We start from the raw sequence: 19,716 nt of genomic DNA on the forward strand, positions 1-19,716 counted from the left end.
TGACCAAGGCAAAGGAAGGTACTAGGATATGTACCAGAGCTAAGGGCAAGAAAGGTAAATACTATTATATACATAAACCTAAAATAGCAATACTAACAAACAATAGTAGATCCAAAAGTAAACATGTAAGCTGAACAGGTGTAGGAAAGTAAATGGGAGTATATCACATGTAGGTCTGACAGAGAATATTCCTATATATGTATTTTTATGTGTTGCAAACATATTCATGTATCTAGCAGAGTACGCAAGAGGCAAAGTCATGAAAACTTAACCATAACCAAAGACCTGGAGGGGATGAGTCTTGGGGGCTTAGGATGTTAGTTTCTGAAGAATATCTATGTCAGCTAACGTAACATTGACCACAAAGACAACATCTGACCCCCTACTTTGGTGAGCAGTAAGTGGGGTCTTAAAAGCTTGCAAGTGGTCATCCAAGACTCAACTATTGATTGGTCTCTCCTTGCTTAGAGCAAAGAAGAGTGAAGAAAATCAAAGCCTCGAGGAACAATTAGTTCAAAAGGTAAACAGGCCAGCGGCTTAACACCTTGATACCACAAGAACTGACGGCAACTGGCTGCCACTACCAAGCACTGAGCAGGATCACACTAGAAGGTCCTGCACAGAGTAGGAGAAGAATGTAGAACACAATTCAAAATCATAAAAAAAACCCCAACAGACTTATTGGTCCTGACAGTAACTTTCAGAAGTATGGCCCTTGGACGCTCTTCAAATCTGGAATAGAACCCATGCCCAGGAATTACTTTTTTAGTCAAGCAATGGACTATTCTATGACGTGAGTAACAGGCATGAGGAAAATACGCCTCAGAACAAACAACTACAAGCAATCAAAAAGGAAGCATTTGGCCAAAGACAGAGCTCACAAGGCATAAAGGAGCAGGAAACAAGGGGCAGGGAGAATGCAGTTACACTGAGAGATTAGAACTAATGTCATGAAACAAAGTATGTAAAAATGTTGCATGAAAAATGCATTTACTCTGTAAACTTTCACCCAAACCACAATAATAAAACATTCCAAAAAAATTGTGTGGCTCCCTGTATCCATGTCATACAAATATGCATTTTCTAAAAATACCTGCAAGGGTCTCTGAACACTATTTAACAGAGATTTCCTCTGAGAAAAAGGATTGAAGGGATGAGAAGTGGTGAAGGGAAATTTATTTTTGTCTTTATTTCAATATGGTTTGAAATATTTATAGACTTAAGGGTTTGAAATATTTATAGACTTAAGGGTCTTATTTTTGTAATTAAGAAAGAAAGGTGAGCAAAAAAGATAATTTAAAAAGGATTCTCAAACGATTGTATTAGTCACATATTAACCATGTGTGGACAGGTTCTTTTTTGAGAAAGGTCAAGTCAGGTTCTGGTCCTCATGGTACTCGACAGATGTTGGTACGTTACTTACTGCAAGAGATAGGCATCCATGAGGCTTGGCTCCAACTCTATGCTTCACAGACTGAGTCTGAGGATTCCTTGCATGGTGGTAAAAGTGAGTTCTACACTTCGAAAGCTCTTCTTTTAAATATATTTTTTAAAATTTTTTTTTAAGGAAAATGCAAGAATACCCTGCCATCTCTACTCTACTACTGCAGATATCATGAGGTAACCCTCAGCTCCACGAGTCACAGCCAAATCCCAGCACGCCACAGGGGTCATGTGAACCTGAGTCCCTCTCAGTGATATCAATGTGTACATTTCTGCTTCAGAGCAGAACTCTTGTGTTTGGTAAGGGTGCCAATTCAGAAAGATGCAAACATAAAAATAACATTCCACTGGGTCAAAGAGGAGTAAATAACCTCAATAAATCATTTCACTACTCTCTGTAGATTTATGTGGCTCCTGAGAAGAGATACAATTTAGATTTAAAAATACATAAATGAAAACAGCATGGTCAGTCTCTTTTTTAACTCTGAAGGAAGGAAGGATTTTTCCCTAGGTATGATTTAAAAAGATCCACAAACCATAAAATAGAATATGGATTCATTCAACTACATAAAAAATTCTTTCATGGCAAGACAAAACCGAAGAACCTCCAGATGCAAAACCAGAAGACGGATGGATGGTACAACGCTCACATCAGAGCCCGACGGGTCACTAGGAGAGAGGCAACCAGATGACGTAGCAGCAAGCACACAGCATCACTTATGAAAGATTCCTGCCAAAATCTTGGTCTGGAAACGGGATAGACACCCAGACTGAATTAATTTATAAGAAAGATGAGTGGCAAGCATGTTAAACAATACCAAGGAGATAAGATCCAAAAAATTATAGACTGGGGGGATACTCCACAGGACAAATGATCCAATTTCCTCAATAAAATAAAGGGTAAAGGAAAAAGAGAGAAAGAAAAGGGAATCGGGAAATGGTACTGTGGCAGCGGGGTTAGGTGTGTCAGAGACAGAAAGCTGGCTCAGGACAGGGCAAGGTTCAGAGCCACTGTTCACAGGGTCACTAGGAGTCATAGTGAACTGCACATAACAAGATACTTAAGCATCGTCTCAGTCAAACCTAATATATAAATCTTATTTATATTTTAATGCAAAGGAATAAACTGTAAAAAATGAAATGAGACATTCAGGAAATCTAAACACTGATTGAAGATCAGGAAATATCTTAGGTGTGGGGATGGTATTATGGTTGTATTTTTAAAAAGGAATCCTTATCTACCAGAATTATATGCACCAAACCAACTGAGTCAATTCCAACTTGTCGCAGCCCATGTGCCGGAGCAGACCTACCCCAGAGGGCCGCTCATCCAGGCACAGGGGTGCTGAACTGCCAACTCTTGAGGTGGAGAGCTGAGTGCCAACTGCATTATCTACAAAGTGATACATTGTCTAAGATTTGCTTCCACATAATCCCATGACAGGAAAAAAGGCAGGTACAGCTGAAAAAAGACTGACCATGTGTTTATGGATAGGAGACATAGGGGCATTCATGAAACCATTCTTTTGGCATTTACATTATTTGTGAACTTTTTTAAAATTTTTATTGTACTATTATTTTTTTTATTGTATTATTTTTTACGTGTACCATCAAATCAGATCCGACTGGTACAGGAGGAGATTGCCCCCTCCTTCTCCAGCAGAGCATCTGGTGGCTTTGAACCGCATACCTCTGGGATTTCAGTGCAGCGTCTTGCCACTAGGCCACCAGAGCTCCCTAGAACTTTTCTATAACATAAGTTTTTTAAAAAGATAAACAATAAATTGGAAAAATATACTGGCAACTCAAAGCACAGACTCACGTCTAGCTTCCCTAATCATAAAGAGCTCCTAAAAATTAGGGGGTGGGGAAGACCAGCAACCAAAACTAGACAAAGTACATGAACAGTTCACAGGAAAAGAAATACAAACAGTCCTTAAACATGGGGGGAATGTACAACCTCAGTTATCACTAGAAAAGTGCAAACTGAAAATTATACTAATGGACCATTTTTCACCTATTTGATTTCAACTACCACAATCTCTGTGGATGGTAGTGGACGATATCCATCAAAATGACATCTGTGTTTAACATTTGACCCCGCAACACTGCTTCCGGGAATTCATACCAATATACTTGCATATACAGAAATGTGTCATTCTTGGATGACAGCACTCTGTGGTGCCTCTGATTACACTCAAACTCCCAGCTCCTGGTTAGCTGCAAGAGCATTAACCATTGCATGACCCAAGGACTCCAAAGCTGCCCAAGGATCCACATATAATTAGTTAAATATATGATGGCACAACTACACAATGGAATTCTATGTAGCTCTAAAAAGAATGAGAAAGCTCTTCTTGTTAGTAACAGAGTTCCAGAATATTTAATTTTTAAAAAGTGGTAAGGTATAACTCAATGTGCTATCTTTTTATGAGAAAAGAGAAAAATAAGAATATTTTTAATATATTTTTGTGCAAGTATTTTCTTAAAACCACTGGAAGATACAGAAGGGGGGAAAAACCAAGGTTATTTATCAGAAGAAGGGGTGAAGTGGTTGTGAAATGAAATTTCAGGAGAGAATAACGAAAGCAAGATTTCTCAAGGTGTATACCACGTTATACTGGTATGACTATTACACTGCTTATGGACAAAGCAATGATTATATATATTTTTGAAATGGTTGGTTGTTACTGAATATCGGAATATAACTCTCATAACAGCTTAAATATGGCCTGATAAATGGAATCATAAAGGAGAGAAGTGGAATATACTTTCTGGCCTCAGTTCTGGGAGTTCTTTGTGACGCTCACATGTTGCTCTGACCCTCAGCACAAATCAGCACCTTACCAAAAACCAAATCAAATCTGTTGCCAACAAACAAGTCAATTTCAACTTGACAGACCCAAGGACAGAGCAGAACTGCACCAAGACTGTAATCTTTGTAATCTTTATAGGATCACTGTATTTCTTCCCCTGCAGAGCAGTTAGTGGGTTTGAAAATGGTGACATTCTGGGAAGCAGTCAACTGCTTATCCACTGCACCACCGGGTTTCTGGGTTAGTACCCACCTCCATGAAAAAGATGTCTCCGTTGGTGTCTGTTCCTGCATGTACCACAAATGTCTGCTTCTTCATATGCCGGCTGCCACTGGACCGGATAGAAAGATCACGTCCATTCTGGGGAAAAAGAATACTTTTAGGGACAATGAAAAAATCCTTCTCATAGAGAGCTCTGGGCCAAGAACCCTACATGCAGCAGTTCAATTCATAACTGCTTCTCAAGTCAGCACGGTCTCACCGGCTGGCCACTGGCCACAAGGAAAGTCTTCTCAAACTGTCTGGTCTCAGGCTCCCTAGACCTCTTAAAGCAATAGAGGATTTCAAAGCGGTTTTGTTTATCTGAGTTATATTTATAGATATTAGAAATAAAAACTGAGAAAAGCTTACAGAATTTATTGAGTCACTAAAAATAATACTTTAAAAAAATAATAATAAATCTATTATATGGTTATATAAAATAACATTTTTATTATCTTTTATGCTTTTATTGCAATTGAGTGAAAGTTTACAAAGCAAATTAACTTTCCTGTTACCTCTTCATACACATTGTGTTTTATAATATTAACAATATTCATAATGAAATTTTACTTTTCTCATTTCCTCCCCATAATCTCATTTCCTCTCTCTCTACTCTCATTTCCATTAATACTTCTATTCTACCCCTTCTGGCCTTTATCTCAGGGAAAGTGCTGTTCTTTTGACCTTACACGGTTGGTCAGGCTCAACTGTGGGTGGCTCCCTGGTGTTAGTGGTCAACTTTCAGGTCTGCTGTCTGACTGAAGGTGCAGTCACAAAGGTGAGTTCTGTTCCAGGTTCAGAGAGTGATGGAGGGCTATCCTCTCAGGGGTTCCATCAGGCTCAATACGACCACTAAGCCTAATTTATTTTATTTTGTTAATTAATTAATTAAGATGGGAGGAATATACTGAGTCACTGTATCAAAAGGAATTGGAAAACACAGAAGAATTTCATGAAACAACATATGAGCAAGAGCCTATGGTGATGAAAGAAGAAGTTCAGGCTGCTTTGAAGGAAATGGCAAAAAATAAGGCCCCCCGAATAGATGGTATACCAATTGACGTATTTCAGCTAACAGATGCTGCCCTGGACGTGGCTCACCAAGTTGTGCCAAGAAATCTGGAAAATGACCACTTGGCCAACTGACTGAAAGAGATCGATATTTGTTCCTATCCCAAAGAAAGGTGACCCAACAGAATGTGGAAACTACAGAACAATCTCACATGTAAGCAAGATTTTACTGAAGATTATCCAAAAATGACTGGAACAGCACATCAACAGAGAACTACCAGAAGTCCAGGCTGGGTTTCGAAGGGGTCGTGGTACTAGAGATATTGTAGCTGATGTTAGATGGATCTTGGCTGAAAGCAGGGGATTACCAGAGGAATGTCTATCTGTGTTTCATTGACTATGCAAAGGCATTTGACTGTGTAGATCATAACAAACTATGGTTGACTCTGAGAAGAATGGGAATCCCAGAACACTTGATCGTTCTAATGCGAAACGTATACTTGGACCAGGAGGCAGTCATTAGAACAGAGCAAGGGAACACTGCATGGTTCAAAATTGGGAAGGGCGTACGTCAGGGATACATCCTATCTCCATACCTTTTCAACCTATATGCAGAACAGATTATTCGGGAGGCTGGGTTCTATGAGGAGAAATGTGGGGTCAAGACTGGTGGACGATTTATTAACAACCTGTGTTATGCGGATGACACAACCCTGCTTGCTGAAACTGAAGAGGACCTGAAGCGCCTGCTGCAGAGTGTCAAGGACTGCAGCCTACAATATGGATTGAGACTCAATGTCAAGAAGACAAAGATTCTCACCACTGGACCAATTGGCAGCATCAGGATGGATGGTGAAGAGATTGAGATTGTACACAGCTTTAGTTTGCTTGGCTCCATAGTCAACAGTTTTGGCACCAGCAGCCAGGAAATTAAAAGGCGCATTGCCATGGGAAAGTCTGCTGTTAGGGACCTCTCTAAAGTACTGAAGAGCAATGGTGTCACTCTGGAGACTAAGGTGCATCTGATACAGGCTATGGTCTTCACAATCACTTGTTATGCATCAGAGAGTTGGACAATGACCAAGGAGGGTAGAAGAAGAACTGATGCCTTTGAGCTGTGGTGCTGGAGAAGAGTATTGAGAATACCATGGACTGCTAGGAAAACAAACAGATTTGTCCTGGAAAGGGTTAAACCGGGTGGCTCCTTGGAGGCAAGGAATTTGAGGCTCCGTCTAACATATTTTGGACATGTTGTGAGGAGAGACCGGTCCTTGGAGAGGGACACCATGCTTGGGAGGGTGGACGGACAGCGCAGGAGAGGAAGGCCCTCTACGAGGTGGATTGATTCAGTGACTGGGATAATTGGAGTGGGCGTATCAGAGACAGTGCGATTGGCACAGGACAGAGCGGAGTTTAGGGCTGTTGTACAAAGGGTCGCTATGAGTCGCAAGCGACTCGGCGGCACATAACAACATAACAACAACAACTATCTTTTCTCAGAAAAGTGTTGTTTCGGCTCTTGCAATGTTTTGCTTTGGTTGAGGTATTGAAAAAAAATCTGGCCTTACAGATAGGTACTTAGATATGGGAAAGGTATTTTAATAGCCTTTTAAGATAAATGTGCAGATTCTTCTTTGATATAAAACCAACATTCAACAAGGAGCATTAGTTGCAATATGGAATGTAAACATATCATTAATTTAGATACTGTTTCATTAAAATCCATTACATTTTGAGTGGATCTTTTACTCTGTATTTGAGATTACACTGGCCATTTGCAAAAGATCAGTTCACAGACACAACGTAGTATCACATTCATATAATAGAATCATCGGTACTGTGAGAAAAATCTGTTTTAACCTAAAATCTTGAATTTTATCATTGGCAAAAGAAAAAAGAAAATCTTATTACTGGCAAAAATTAAGAGTGAGTGTGAGTGTGTGTGTGTGTGTGTGTGTGTTTTACTACCAGAGTCTGAACTGACTCATAGCTGACGCTCCAGCCGGTTTTCAAGGACATAATGTTGCACAGGAAGAGAGTGCCCATCTTTCTACATAGATACATGTTTCTAATTATTTTCCTGGACACAATAGGCTCACTTCCCCCGCCCCCCTTCTTGTTGTATCCTGTCAAATTGGTTCTGACTGGCCCAGGAGGAGATTGCCCCTCCTCTAGCAGAGACTCTGGTGGATTTGAACTGTGCACCTCTGGGATTGAAGCGCAGCTTCTTGCCACTAGGCCACCAAAGCTCTCTTGGGCTCACTTTACTAATCACCAAGAAAATATTCTCCAACTACCCATCTCCGAATAATGAGTTTGTCAGTTATTTCCTCAAGTAAGAATCATGTTCACAAAGTGAACAAAGCAGCTGGTAGTTTACCTGTGACTTTAACTACTGCAAACTACTTTGCTCCAAATAATCATCATACCCTGTCTTAGAGCAGAAATGATTCAGAGATGCACAGTACATAAAAAAGATGCAAAACTAATGATCAAGATTTAATAAAATGAATTCTTTTAACAGCTTCATCAAGGAAATTCATAAGTCAAACTGGATTTTGTTTGTTTTTTTTAACTGAGAACATGTGATGGTGAAGAACACAACAGCTATCTTCATGGTTTGGTGTCACTGCCTGAATTTGTGTTAAGGTGCCAGCAGTTTTATCACCATCAGTGCAAACAGCAATACGGTGAGAAAGGCATTGTCAACGACTCTCCAAAGGACTAAAGAGCAATGACGTCAGTTTAAAGATTAAGGTGCACCTGATTCAAGTCATAGTATTTTCAGTTGCTTCCCTTGTATCTGAAAGTTGGACAAGTAATGAGAAAGACTGAAGAAGAATAAATGCCTTTGAATTGTGATGCTGGAGAAGATGACTGGACTGCCAAAAGAACAAACAAGTTTGTCTTGGAGAAAGTGGAACCAGGCTGTTCCCTGGAAGCAAAGATGGTGTAACTTTGTCTCATATACTTTGGGAATGTAGTCAGGAGGGATCATTCCTTAGAAAAAGACATCATGCTGGTAAAGGCGGAGGGTCAGAGAAAGAGAGAAGATTCCCAACACAATGGATTGGCACAGTGACTGTAACAATAGGCTGGGGCCTATCGGAGATCATGAGATGGTGCAGGGTGGGGCAAGGTTCAGATCTGTGGTTCATAGGTTGTTATGAGTGGTAGTCAAGTTGACAGCACATTATTAACAACATGACCTGAACACCGTTCTGACCTTGAGGACACTCAAAGGTCTGAAGATCACATGCTGAAAGCTGTTATACGTGGAGTGGTTTTACTACAGAGAACCCTATCACAGAACAGAGGAGTAAAGTCTAGACTGGAGTCAAAGACTATTCTCCCCATTTTTCAAAGCAAGGAGGAATGGTTTCTTCAGCAATATAAGTCAAGAAACGACCTGTGAAAAAAAAAAAAAAAAAGAAAAAAAAAAGAAACGACCTGTGGGTGAAACTGGCCAGAAAGGTCAAGTCTGAGAGGATGACAAGTACAATGTAAGGAGAATCTAAGGAACGATCCGGATGTGACGATGTACTTACCAGGTTTGCCAGCTGATCAAGCACCTCATTGATCTGCTGGCTGTACACAAGCCCGATGTGGGACTTCCCCATTAGCCGTCTCACTTTCTTCCTGATGTCATTCTTATTTACCTAGAAAACAAAACCAAGACCTTTACAGGGGTGGGCTATGCTCTCAACTGCGGTAGAGAGGAGAGAATGTCCAAATAAGATAGCAACGATCAGAGAGAAAGAAGATGACCTCACTGGATACTCTCCCAGCATTCTGGTGTTGGGAAGAAAAGCCCTGGCACTGGCCCTAAGTGGTGACCACAGATTGGTGGCTCATCTCGTCAAGCAGTTCAAGTAGACTTGGGCTCAAGGGGACACTTCTTAACCCAGAAACAATGAGTAGTGACATCCTGGGCTGAACTGTGGCTAAGACATCACCCCAGGGTTAAGGAACATCATCTCTCAGCCCAAGTTAACTGGCATCCCTACAACAGAAAGTGAAACCAAACCAAGAAGGCTTGTGCTGGGGGAACATCTGAGTAAAAAGAACTACTTTAAAAAGTTATGGTAGCTTCTAGGTATGCGTGTTCTGTATGTTGTCCAATACAAGAGTTCCACTCAGAACAGGACACACAGTTTTGGGTTGTTGTTGTTACTGAGATGACTATGATTCATAATGACCCCATAAACAACAGATCTGGGCTTTGCCCTGTCCTGCACATCCTCCAAGCTCTGACATGCTCAAACGCACTGTGAGAGTCACCATGTCAATCCATCTCCTTAAGGGTCACTTTCTCTTTCATTGCCACTCTTTTCCCAGCTTCTTCTCCCAAGTGTAGGTTTTATATGAATACCATGAAGTGTTTTGGGAATCCTATTCTTCTCAATGTCAGCAATAATTTTTTATGATCCACACAGTCTTTGTATAGTCAATAAAGCACAATATCCAATTATTTTCTGCTTTTATCTAAGATCCATCTGACATCACCCATGATATCCCTCATTCTAGGCTATTTCCAGCAGATTCCTGTCAATGTCTGTTCCAGCCATCTCTGAATAATCTTCAGACTACTACGTGCATGGGATATTAATGATACTCCCTGATTATTTCTGTTTTCTGCTGAATCACCTGTTTTTTGAATGGAAACAAATAAGGATCTCTTCCAGTCAGTGGGCCAGTTAGCTATCTTCCAAATGTTTTAGTATAGGCTAGTGAGCACACTCAGGACTGTGTCTGTTTGTTGAAATACCTCAGTTGAAACACCACCAATTCCTGAGGCCTTATTATTTTTGTTAATACCTTCAATGCAGCTTTCACATCTTCCTTCATTACCACTGGTTCTTGATTATATGCTACTTTCTGCAATAGTTCAGCAGGGCGGCAAGTAAAGACTTGCTTTAACACTGAGCCTCTAAGTTTCTCCTGCTCCTCTTCTCCCGAGCATCCCTGAATCTGAAGGGATTACGTGATGAGATACAGAGAATGCCCTGTAAGCTCTTTGGGTTTATCTACATTTTTTTGTTGTTTTATGCATACTTTAAGGTTACCAGACAACTTGGGTTGAGAGAAGATGATGATTCTTAACTCTAGAAGATGTTGTTGTTGTTAGGTGTCATCGAGTTGAGTACAACTCAAGAGTGACCCTATGAACAACGTATCAGAACCCTGTCCTGTCCGGTGCCATCGTCACAATCTCTGACACACTCAAGCCCACTGCTGCAGTAACTATGTCAATCCACCTGGTTGGGGAGACTTCGCTGCCCCTCCACTTTTCCAAGCATGAACAGTCTCCCCCAACAACACGCCCAAAGTCTGCAAGATGCAGCTTCACACCCTCACCTCCAAGAAGGACTCCAGGACATACCTTTTTTTTTCAGCAGTCACTCTCCTCCAACACCACAGTTCAATTTTACTTTTCTCATTTGGGGCTAAAATTAATTTGAGGCTTTCTTTTTAAGGCTGAGGAGAGCCATGGTGGCACAGAGGTTAAAGCACTCGGCCATTCACCTGGCTGTTGGCAGCTCATACCACCATCTGCTCCACAGGAGAAATACGTGGCAGTCTACTTCCATAAAGCTTCAAAAACCCCAAGGGCCATTTGAGCTTGTCCTATAGAGCCACTATGAGTCAGAATCGAGTCAATGCAATGTAAGTAAGGGAAGGGTTTAGAACATATTACTTCAAATGTTTTTAATTAATTTTATTCTGTGGGTGGCTCTATTTGATGTCTTTGCAACTACTTGCTATGCATCAGAGAGCTAGACAATGACTAAAGATGACAGAAGAAGAAATCGATGTCTTTGAGTTTTGGTGCTGGAGAAGAGTCTTGAACATACCATGGACCACGAAGAAAACAAACAGATGTGTCTTGGAGAGGGTGAAACCAAGTTTTTCCTTGGAGGTTAGGATTTTGAAGCTCCATCTCACATACTTTGGGCACGTGGCCAGGAGGGACCAGTCCTTGGAGAAGGACATTAGGCTTGGAAGGGTGGAGGGACAGTGCAGTAGAGGAAGACCCCAGATGAGATGGATTGATACAGTAACTGGGGCAATGGGAGTAGGTGTGTCAGAGTCAGTGAGGGAAGTAAAGGGCAGGCTTAAGAGCTGTTGTACATCAGGTCATTAGAGTTGTAGGCAACTCAAAAGCACATAACACTCAGCAAAGGGAGACAATTTAAAATTCAAAGTAAATAAAGAATATGGTGTGATCTTAGTGACCCAGTGGTTAAAGATGTGACTGCCAGCCTAAAGGCTAGAAGTTCAAACCCACCAGCAGATCTAAATATTTACAACCCTGAAGACCCTACGGGGCAGCTCTACCCTGTCTTACAGGGTCACTAAGTGTCAGAAAAGACTCGATGGGAATAAGCTTGGGTTTTGAGGTTGTTGCTTTTTTTGAGAGTCATCAATTATCTTCACACGTATCTAGGCAAACAGCCTGGTAGTTTCAGATGAATGAATTACGTGATGATGAATGAAAGAACATGAGTTCTCAGAGAATCATCAGTTTTTAATCACAAATAGCAGCTTAGTGAACACTCTGACATCTCCACTGCCTCAAAATTGAGACTGTATGAACAGTAGCCGGAAATAAACTGGCATTACCTTCATTAGCAACATGTAGGAAATGAGGTTATGCAAAAGGGTGGCCAACAAGCGATCTTCATCATCCTCCAGGCGCTTCCGGTCATGCTCCCCCAGGGACAAGTACCTGAGCAGAGAACCCAACAGGAGTCAGGTGGGATTTGCAGAATCTAACTAGGAGGGGGTTGAATTTAGATCCCCAAAAGTTTCCTAAGACTCATACCTGTCGATCATTTCCTGGGGACCCTGGTCCATACCCATCCCTTCTCTCTCCAGCATCACAGCATCTAAGAATGCATCTTCCCAGAACTGCATTTGGTCCCATAAAGTAGAACGCTCCTTGCCTGTGGGGAATAGTGTTTGCTGAGGGGATAATTTAACATGTAAACAAACTAACTTCCAAGCCAAAATAAAGAGTAAACTCCAGAGCAAGGGGAGGCAGCACAAATTAGAGAATAGTGGAATTCCAAGTCTCTCTACCCCACATCTAATGTTCCTGCCGCCGGCCCCAGTTGCCTGCTAGGCAGACCCAGTCCCTCCCGAGGAGGAGGGTTGAACACAGCACACAAAGAAAGGTGGTTACTTATAGAAAAGGTCTCCATAGCAGCATCCTCTAACTGGTCCCACATGGATCCTTTGTCCCTTCCTGCCAGTTTGTGAGCAGGAAGGATCATGGTAGCAAGAAAAGAAGGAAAGGAAGACAGAAAGACAGAGAGGCTATTGATTAACACCAAAATCCACTCTCTTCTCATTTTTACCCACTGATTTCTCCAGACCCAGTAAGTTGCTTGCCAACTTATGTGAAAATGCCACTTAATATTAACCACTGATTCTGGTTCAGTGCTACCCTATCCCTTGGCTAAGCCCAGCTTTCTCCCGAGGTAAGGGGCCATCCCAGTCTGTTTCTCACCTAGGAGTCCCTCATAGAGGTATACCCGCTGGCTTACATCCTCAGAAGCACGGATGGGGCTGCCCACCAGCTTCTCCTTTGCACTTGGCTTCAAGCTGTGGGCTTTACCCTAGAGGGAAGAGGTTACAGGTCAGCTGCCAGAGGCATCAATGAACAGGGCACAGAAAACCATGCAGCTCATTAGCTCATACATCAGGGGCCAGCCATGAGCACGCTAACTCTGCCGCCACCAGCCTGCATGCTATCAATATTTGTCAAAAAAGCCAATCTCATAATCCATGTTTCCTAAATTATGCAAGCAAGTCTTTAACTTCCTTTTACTCTCCAGTTGATTAGATTTTTCTCTTGGGAAAAAAAAACCAACCAAAAAATTGGACATATTCTGTGTTGCAGCACCATACAGTAAAAAGTTCACAGGGTATGAAGTCAGACTGAGCCTCAGATCCCGTATTTTTGCTGTATGAACTGGGGCATGAACTGTACCTCTTATGCATGAAATGAATGCTATAATAGCCATCATAAGACTATGAAACTTGAAAATACATGATTTAAAAAAAAAAGAAAATACATGGTTAGTATCTGATAAATGTTCATTTTCCTGTTTCCTTTGTTCTCTTTTGGTGCAATGGTTAAGCACTGGGCTGTCAATCCTAGAGGTTGGCAGTTCTAATCCACTAAGTGGTTCCACGGGATGAAAGACGTGGAGATCTGCTCCTGTAAAGAGCTTAGTCTGAAAATCCAGTGGGGCAGCTCTACTCTATCACATGAAGTTGCTAGGAGACTCGACGAGACCCAACAATACTTTCCCTTAGTCCAGAATGGTTGCATAGTGGAGTGTACTTTGGGTGGGGGATGGCGCAGGGGAGGACTGTATACCAATGAAGGAATTTTACTTTTCAAAGAGAAGAGCGAACTGTGGGGGAGGGGTGGGCGGGGGGGGGGAAATGCATGAATGAATGGAAATCCAAAATCTCTGTAAATGTTCATTAAAATTAATAAAATTTAAAAAAATAAATAGCACCACCTTTACCTACCACTTCTGAAATACTAGACTTTCTATTCATTCAAGATAGGTTTTCAATGATGTGATAGATAGGGAATACCATCCCTTTTCACAACACATGAAACAAAATAAGCAAAGCAGCAACTGATCAAAGGTCATTAGGCAAAGGTTTAACTAAGTATCTTTTGCTTCACAGTCTAATAATTTATCCAATGAAGCACAGTAACTGAACATATTCTATTTCTTGCCAAAAGTTTTGAACTAAGTTTAGGTAACAGCTCTTAGTAACTTAATTATGCAAAGCCATGGCCTGTCAGTAAATAAGAATTTGTCCTATAGAAGGCACCAAGAAAGGTGGCACACAGCTAAATAGGTTTTTGTAAGATAGCATGTTATTCCCTAATATCTATGAACTTTGATGAATGTCAATAGTTATAGAAAGGCTTCAGGCCTTTTGTTCATAGGATCACTATGAGTTGTGCTCGATTCGAAGGCAATCAACAACATTTATCGTAAAGTCCAGAATAGCAGTACATGGGAAGGATATAAAATATTCTTATTCAAATCAGCCTGTTTAGACTCAGCGAGGGTTCAGAGCCGTTCATCCGAATAGCTCTGCTGACTCCATCCTCTTCCCTACATTCACTCTGAGCTGTCCTTGTTCTATTAGCAGGACATACACAAAGGACCCTATATGTAGGTATAATCATGACAATCAAGCATTTTATTCCACTTAATCTTCCATTCTTACCATAAAGCAAAGAAAATTAAAGCTCCTATAGAGAACAACCCAAAAAGGGGAAGAGGGGAGAGGAGGCGGGCCATATTCTCCCAGGGTTGCTCCACCCAGGGCTGCTGTGACCTGGTTACCAGAGAGAGCATGGTGCTGTGCTGTGTGCATCGGTGTTGTGGCAGCTTCTGGACGTAAAGGACTACTCTGGCTCCAGGAGCCAGGCAAGCCAGGCTTGGCCTAGGGTTGAAGGCAGCAGGCGGTTTCAAGCCCACAAGGGCCCGAGGGCCGCACTGTTTTTATTCAGACATTCCTCTAGGTCGTATAGCCCTGGTGTACAAGTTGCCGTACAGCAGTCACTTGTGGTTGCTGTGAGGCTGAACAATGTGACACTGATGTGTCAAATGCATTAATGGCTGGTTACCCAATGTGGACAGAGAGTAGGGTGGAGCTCCCTGATTAAAACAAGCGTGGAAGGAGGAGTGGCATCCACTTCCATAATAGCTTGCCTCCAGAAACCCTATGAACCTGGAGAGAGGATGAAAGGCACCCAAGCGGCGAGGACTCTCCTTCATTGGGTCGCTATGAGTCGCTTGCGACTTGACAGCACTTAACAACAACAACAGCATAGAGAATAACCACTCTTTCACTTGAAAAAAATGGCAATCATACTAAAACACTAACACTACCTGAAAGGGACATGTACACACTGAAAAGCAGTGTGTCTCAGGCAGTATGTTTTAGAAAAAGAATTCATTCCAAAATTAGTCTAAAGACTAATGGGCCACATGAACTCCAGCCTCCATGTCCCTGTGATCAGAAGACAGTACCAGGGAACTGCTGCTGACTATTCTAATAGAGTGGGAGAAAAAACATGGAACAAAACTCAAAATAATAAAAAGGACTGGGGCGCTCTGGTGGCCTAGTGACAAGATCCCAGAGGTACGTGGTTTGAATTCACCAGATGCTCTACTAGAGAAGGAGGGACAATCTCCTCCTGTACCAGTAAGATCCAATTTGATGGTACACACACACACAAATAATAAGAGAAAAATAAAATTAAAAAATAAATAAATAAAAAGGACCATGCTTACTGTTCTGACAGAGTCCAGTGGAACCCAAAGGCTGGCCCTTGCTGTGAGGTGCTATCGTGTTGAGTATGACTCACAGCGACCCCATGAACCACAGATTTGAACTGTCTTATCTTGTGCCATCCTTATCCTCTTATCATACCTGAGCCCACAGCTACAGTCACTGTGTCAATCCATCCGGTTAAGGGTCTTCCTCTCTTTCACTGACCTTCCACCTTCCCAAGCATGATGTCCTTTACCAAGGAACTGCCTCTTCCAACAACATACCCAAAGTAAGTGAGACGAAGCTTCACCATCCTGGCCTCTCAGAAGCATTCTGGCTGCGCTTTCTCCAAGACAGATGCATTTTTTTTTTTGGCTGTCCAGGGGATATTCTGTATTCTCTTCCAACATGACAACTAACCCTTGTTGTTGTGTGCTGTTCAATCAGAACCCTCCAGGAAGTTTTCAAAGGCTAAATCACACAGAAGAATGCCCATCCTTCTCCCAGGAAGCAGCTGGTGGATTTGAGCCATGCGCCTCTGGAATTGCAGTGCAGCTTATTACCACTTATGCCACCAGAGCTCTCCACAACTTGCCCTTAGACAATCTTAATAATATTGAAGCCTAACATTGAACTGATGATATGCTGTTTTGTGAAATTCTTCTGTCACCCAGTTCTTTTTGAGGCAGGGACTCTGTGTACTCCACTCCTTCCATCTTTTTTGCCTTCTTTTAAGTCTTTTTTTTTCCTCTTTGTCTCGGTGCTTGAGGATAGAACCAGTGGACAGGAAGCCACCGGCACCGAAGACATGACGCCGAGGGGGCCGGAGCCCTCTCCCTTCGCCTCCGTACATAATGGGGACCAGGACCGCATGCCCAGCCCCCACCAAGAAAAGGAGAGCATTCTTTTGATTCTTGTGGATTTCATTTTCTTTAGCTTCAGCTTGAGATTGCAAAAGAACTGAAATTCGACCTTGACTCTATCCTACCTGATTAAAAAACTATCTCAGGAACTGGTTTCAGGCTTTATTGCTGAATGGGAAATTAATTAGCTTTGTAAACTTACTCTAACTACAATTTAAAAAGAGAGAGAATATACCAAAAGAAATAAAATTTTAAAGTTCTATACAAAGCAGTACAAAAAAAGACTGAACTGTTGTTGTTAAGTGTCAAGTCATAGACAATTCATAGCGACCCTATGAACGGAAGACCTGAGTACTGTTGATTGAGTTTCTGGAGACAAGCTACTTTGGAAGTGGATGCCACTCCTGCTTCCAAGCTTGTTTTACATCAGTGTCACAGTGTTCAGCTTCACAGCAACCACGAGTTACCTCTGTACAGCAATGCACAGACCAGTGCACATAGAAGAATGTTTGAAAACAAAAAAACAAAACACCAACAACAATTTAAACCAGGCCTGGGAGCCACAGATTAAAATCGTCCACCTCGGGCTTAGTCACATAACCTTCTGTCCACTATTGCCAAGAAGGCACTGCTTTGTCTATTTGAAGCACAGGGTTATCACTACATAGGAACTGAAGCCCTTACTGTCTGGGCAAGAAGCCTAACTTATCGATTAACTGAGAGAGGGCTCTAAAAGTCCCATATCATAGTCAAGTGATTTTGAAAAAAGCCTTAAAAAATATTCTCTTTCAAGTGACACATATGAGAATCATCCATTGCTTTGTTTGTTCTTTGATTTAAACAAATATGTCTTGTAAGGAGTACAGACAGAATGTTCCTCAGAAGTGAAGACAGGGAGGCTTCATCTCACTTGCTTTAAGGCATGTTAGCAGAAGGAGCCAGTCCCTGGAGCAGGACATCAGGCTTGTTAAAACAGGATCAACAGAAAAGAGGACGATCTTATGGGAAGAGACTGGCACAGTGGCTCCAACAATGGACTCAAAGACAGCGATGACTCTGGGGAGGATGCAGGAAAGGGTGGGGTTTCATTCTGTTGTTGATGGGGTCACCGCGCATCAGAAACAAACTGATGACACCTAACAAGACTCCATTCTTTACTTCATCTTTTCTTCTTCTTGTCTCTTAACTTTTCATTCTGCTCTAGTACCCCTCCCTTCCCCATGAAAGCAAACGTCTTCCCTGGTTAGTAAAAAAAGCTTACAAAGATGGCGCTTGTAGCAGAGTTGGTCTCAATTTCACTATCAGAGAGAGTGGCCCGAGAGCTTGCCAAGTGGGCACTGCCCTCGCCACCTGGTCCATCACCCGCGTTGCTGCTCAGGTCACTGTCTGCTCCAAGCGTCTCTCCAGAACTATTACTCACCTGGAAAGGAAAAAAGGTAGTAAGGGCTATTTCCCAAGGAAGGGTCCCAGAAATGCCAAGCTGTTAGAGCTCGCTGACATCATAAGGAATGATTAAATTCCAAAGATAAGTCCAGCAGTCTCGTGAAGTACCTTCTTTATGAGGGGAAGCCCTGGATGAAAGCTCAGGGTCTGACCCCAAGTATACAGACCTATGACAGGTAAAGTATCTCTACCACGAGAACCCTGCTGATCGGAGATTAAGAAGAACCCCCCAAAAGAGAAATCCACATCCCATCCACCAAGATGCCAATGTGGTGTTCCCCTACCACGGTGCTAACTTCAGAATCCTGACTTGAGCTTCTGATCATAACAGCTGGACTCACACCAATGATAGAGTCTGGGTCAGTCCTCTGAAACAAGACACAGGGAGGTGGGCATGTCAGGGGAGCTGTCCAATCAGCTCTCAGTCTCCCTCCTCAACCCCGTCCCTTCCTTCTCTTTTTTTTCCTATCCCCTAGTCTTCTATTAGGACATCCAGGAGAGCTATTTTTTTAAATGTTTTTTCCCCCAGATATAAAACATATGTGACTTGTACAATAAAAATAATAGACATTAAGGTTATACATGCTCATTACAGAAAATACTTGAGGGAGATAAAAATAAGCCCTAAATCTGCCACTTGGATTAACCACTGTGAAGTTTTGAGTGTGTTTCCTTTCAGTTTTCCCTACATATATTTTAAAAATTAAACTGGAATCATACTATATGTGACTTTGAAAATATTTTTCCATATAACTCCTATTTTAAAACCAATCTTTAATGACTACTAAGGTTACAGCATCTTCCAGAGGGAGTTGCACTGTTAACTTAAAGGTGATACGTTTCTGGTGGTTCAAATCCGCCAGCACCTCTGAGGGAGAAAGATGGTCAGTTTCGTCCTGTGTGATTTACAGCCTTGGAACCCAATGGAGGGTGAGCTGTGAGTCGTTTCCAACTCAATGGGAATGACTTTGACTTTTGAAGACTGTATTACAAAGATATAATATGTCTGTTTAATCATTCTATTATTGAGCATTTTTGTTGCTTAGAGAATGTAATTTCCCACCCTGCTCTCCAAAAAAACCTCATATCCTGAGGTGGAAAATCTGATTCTCCCAATTCTCAACAAGGATTTCACAAACCTGGGAACCGGATGTTAGGCTCACACCACTGTCTGCGCTCATCTGGGACTTTTTCTCTTCTGTCTCACCAAGGTCAAAGGCAGGTTTGATCGCATCAGGCCCTAAGTAGGGGAAGACTTCTCATTACTCAGCGCAAAATGGACAGGGACAGGCTGGTGAAGGGAGCAGGACAGCAGCACAGCCTGGTCCAGGCCTGTTTAGCATGCCCCAGTCACCTTTCCAGGGACTGTCCCTCAGGAAACACTGGAAGAAATTCCCAGATGCCTTAAGAACCAAGTAAGATGAATTAGACCTGGTCTCAAGGGGTTCTGCAGCCATCTCCTCAACCTGAGAATATGCAGGCAAATCATCGGAACACAGAAGAGCTCCATAAACAAATATCTAAACCACATTCCACCGCACTCAAGAAACCAAGTTTCA

The 19,716-nt window shown here is 42.0% G+C and overlaps 1 protein-coding gene across 13 annotated transcripts in view; it reads right to left on the reverse strand.

Moving 5' to 3' along the window:
- MADD (MAP-kinase activating death domain) overlaps nt 1-19,716 on the reverse strand; it is a 54,078-nt gene that overhangs the window by 16,386 nt on the left and 17,976 nt on the right. For 5 of the 13 annotated variants that reach the window (XM_006896690.1, XM_006896699.1, XM_006896696.1 and 2 more), the window contains 8 exons: nt 19,297-19,397; nt 18,442-18,525; nt 17,976-18,134; nt 13,045-13,153; nt 12,358-12,478; nt 12,156-12,261; nt 9,080-9,190; nt 4,512-4,619 (listed from right to left, as the gene is read on the reverse strand). In XM_006896690.1, the coding sequence (XP_006896752.1) occupies nt 4,512-4,619; nt 9,080-9,190; nt 12,156-12,261; nt 12,358-12,478; nt 13,045-13,153; nt 17,976-18,134; nt 18,442-18,525; nt 19,297-19,397 (899 nt within the window). Of the gene's footprint in view, nt 1-4,511; nt 4,620-9,079; nt 9,191-12,155; nt 12,262-12,357; nt 12,479-12,717; nt 12,781-13,044; nt 13,154-17,975; nt 18,135-18,441; nt 18,526-19,296; nt 19,398-19,716 lie in introns of all 13 variants that reach the window. The other 8 variants (XM_006896692.1, XM_006896687.1, XM_006896695.1 and 5 more) reach the window with 5 other exon arrangements.

This window comes from Elephantulus edwardii, unplaced genomic scaffold (assembly GCF_000299155.1).
Source record: "Elephantulus edwardii isolate Elephantulus edwardi_28Jun2011 unplaced genomic scaffold, EleEdw1.0 scaffold00189, whole genome shotgun sequence".
In the NCBI taxonomy this organism is placed as follows: Eukaryota; Metazoa; Chordata; class Mammalia; order Macroscelidea; family Macroscelididae; genus Elephantulus; species Elephantulus edwardii.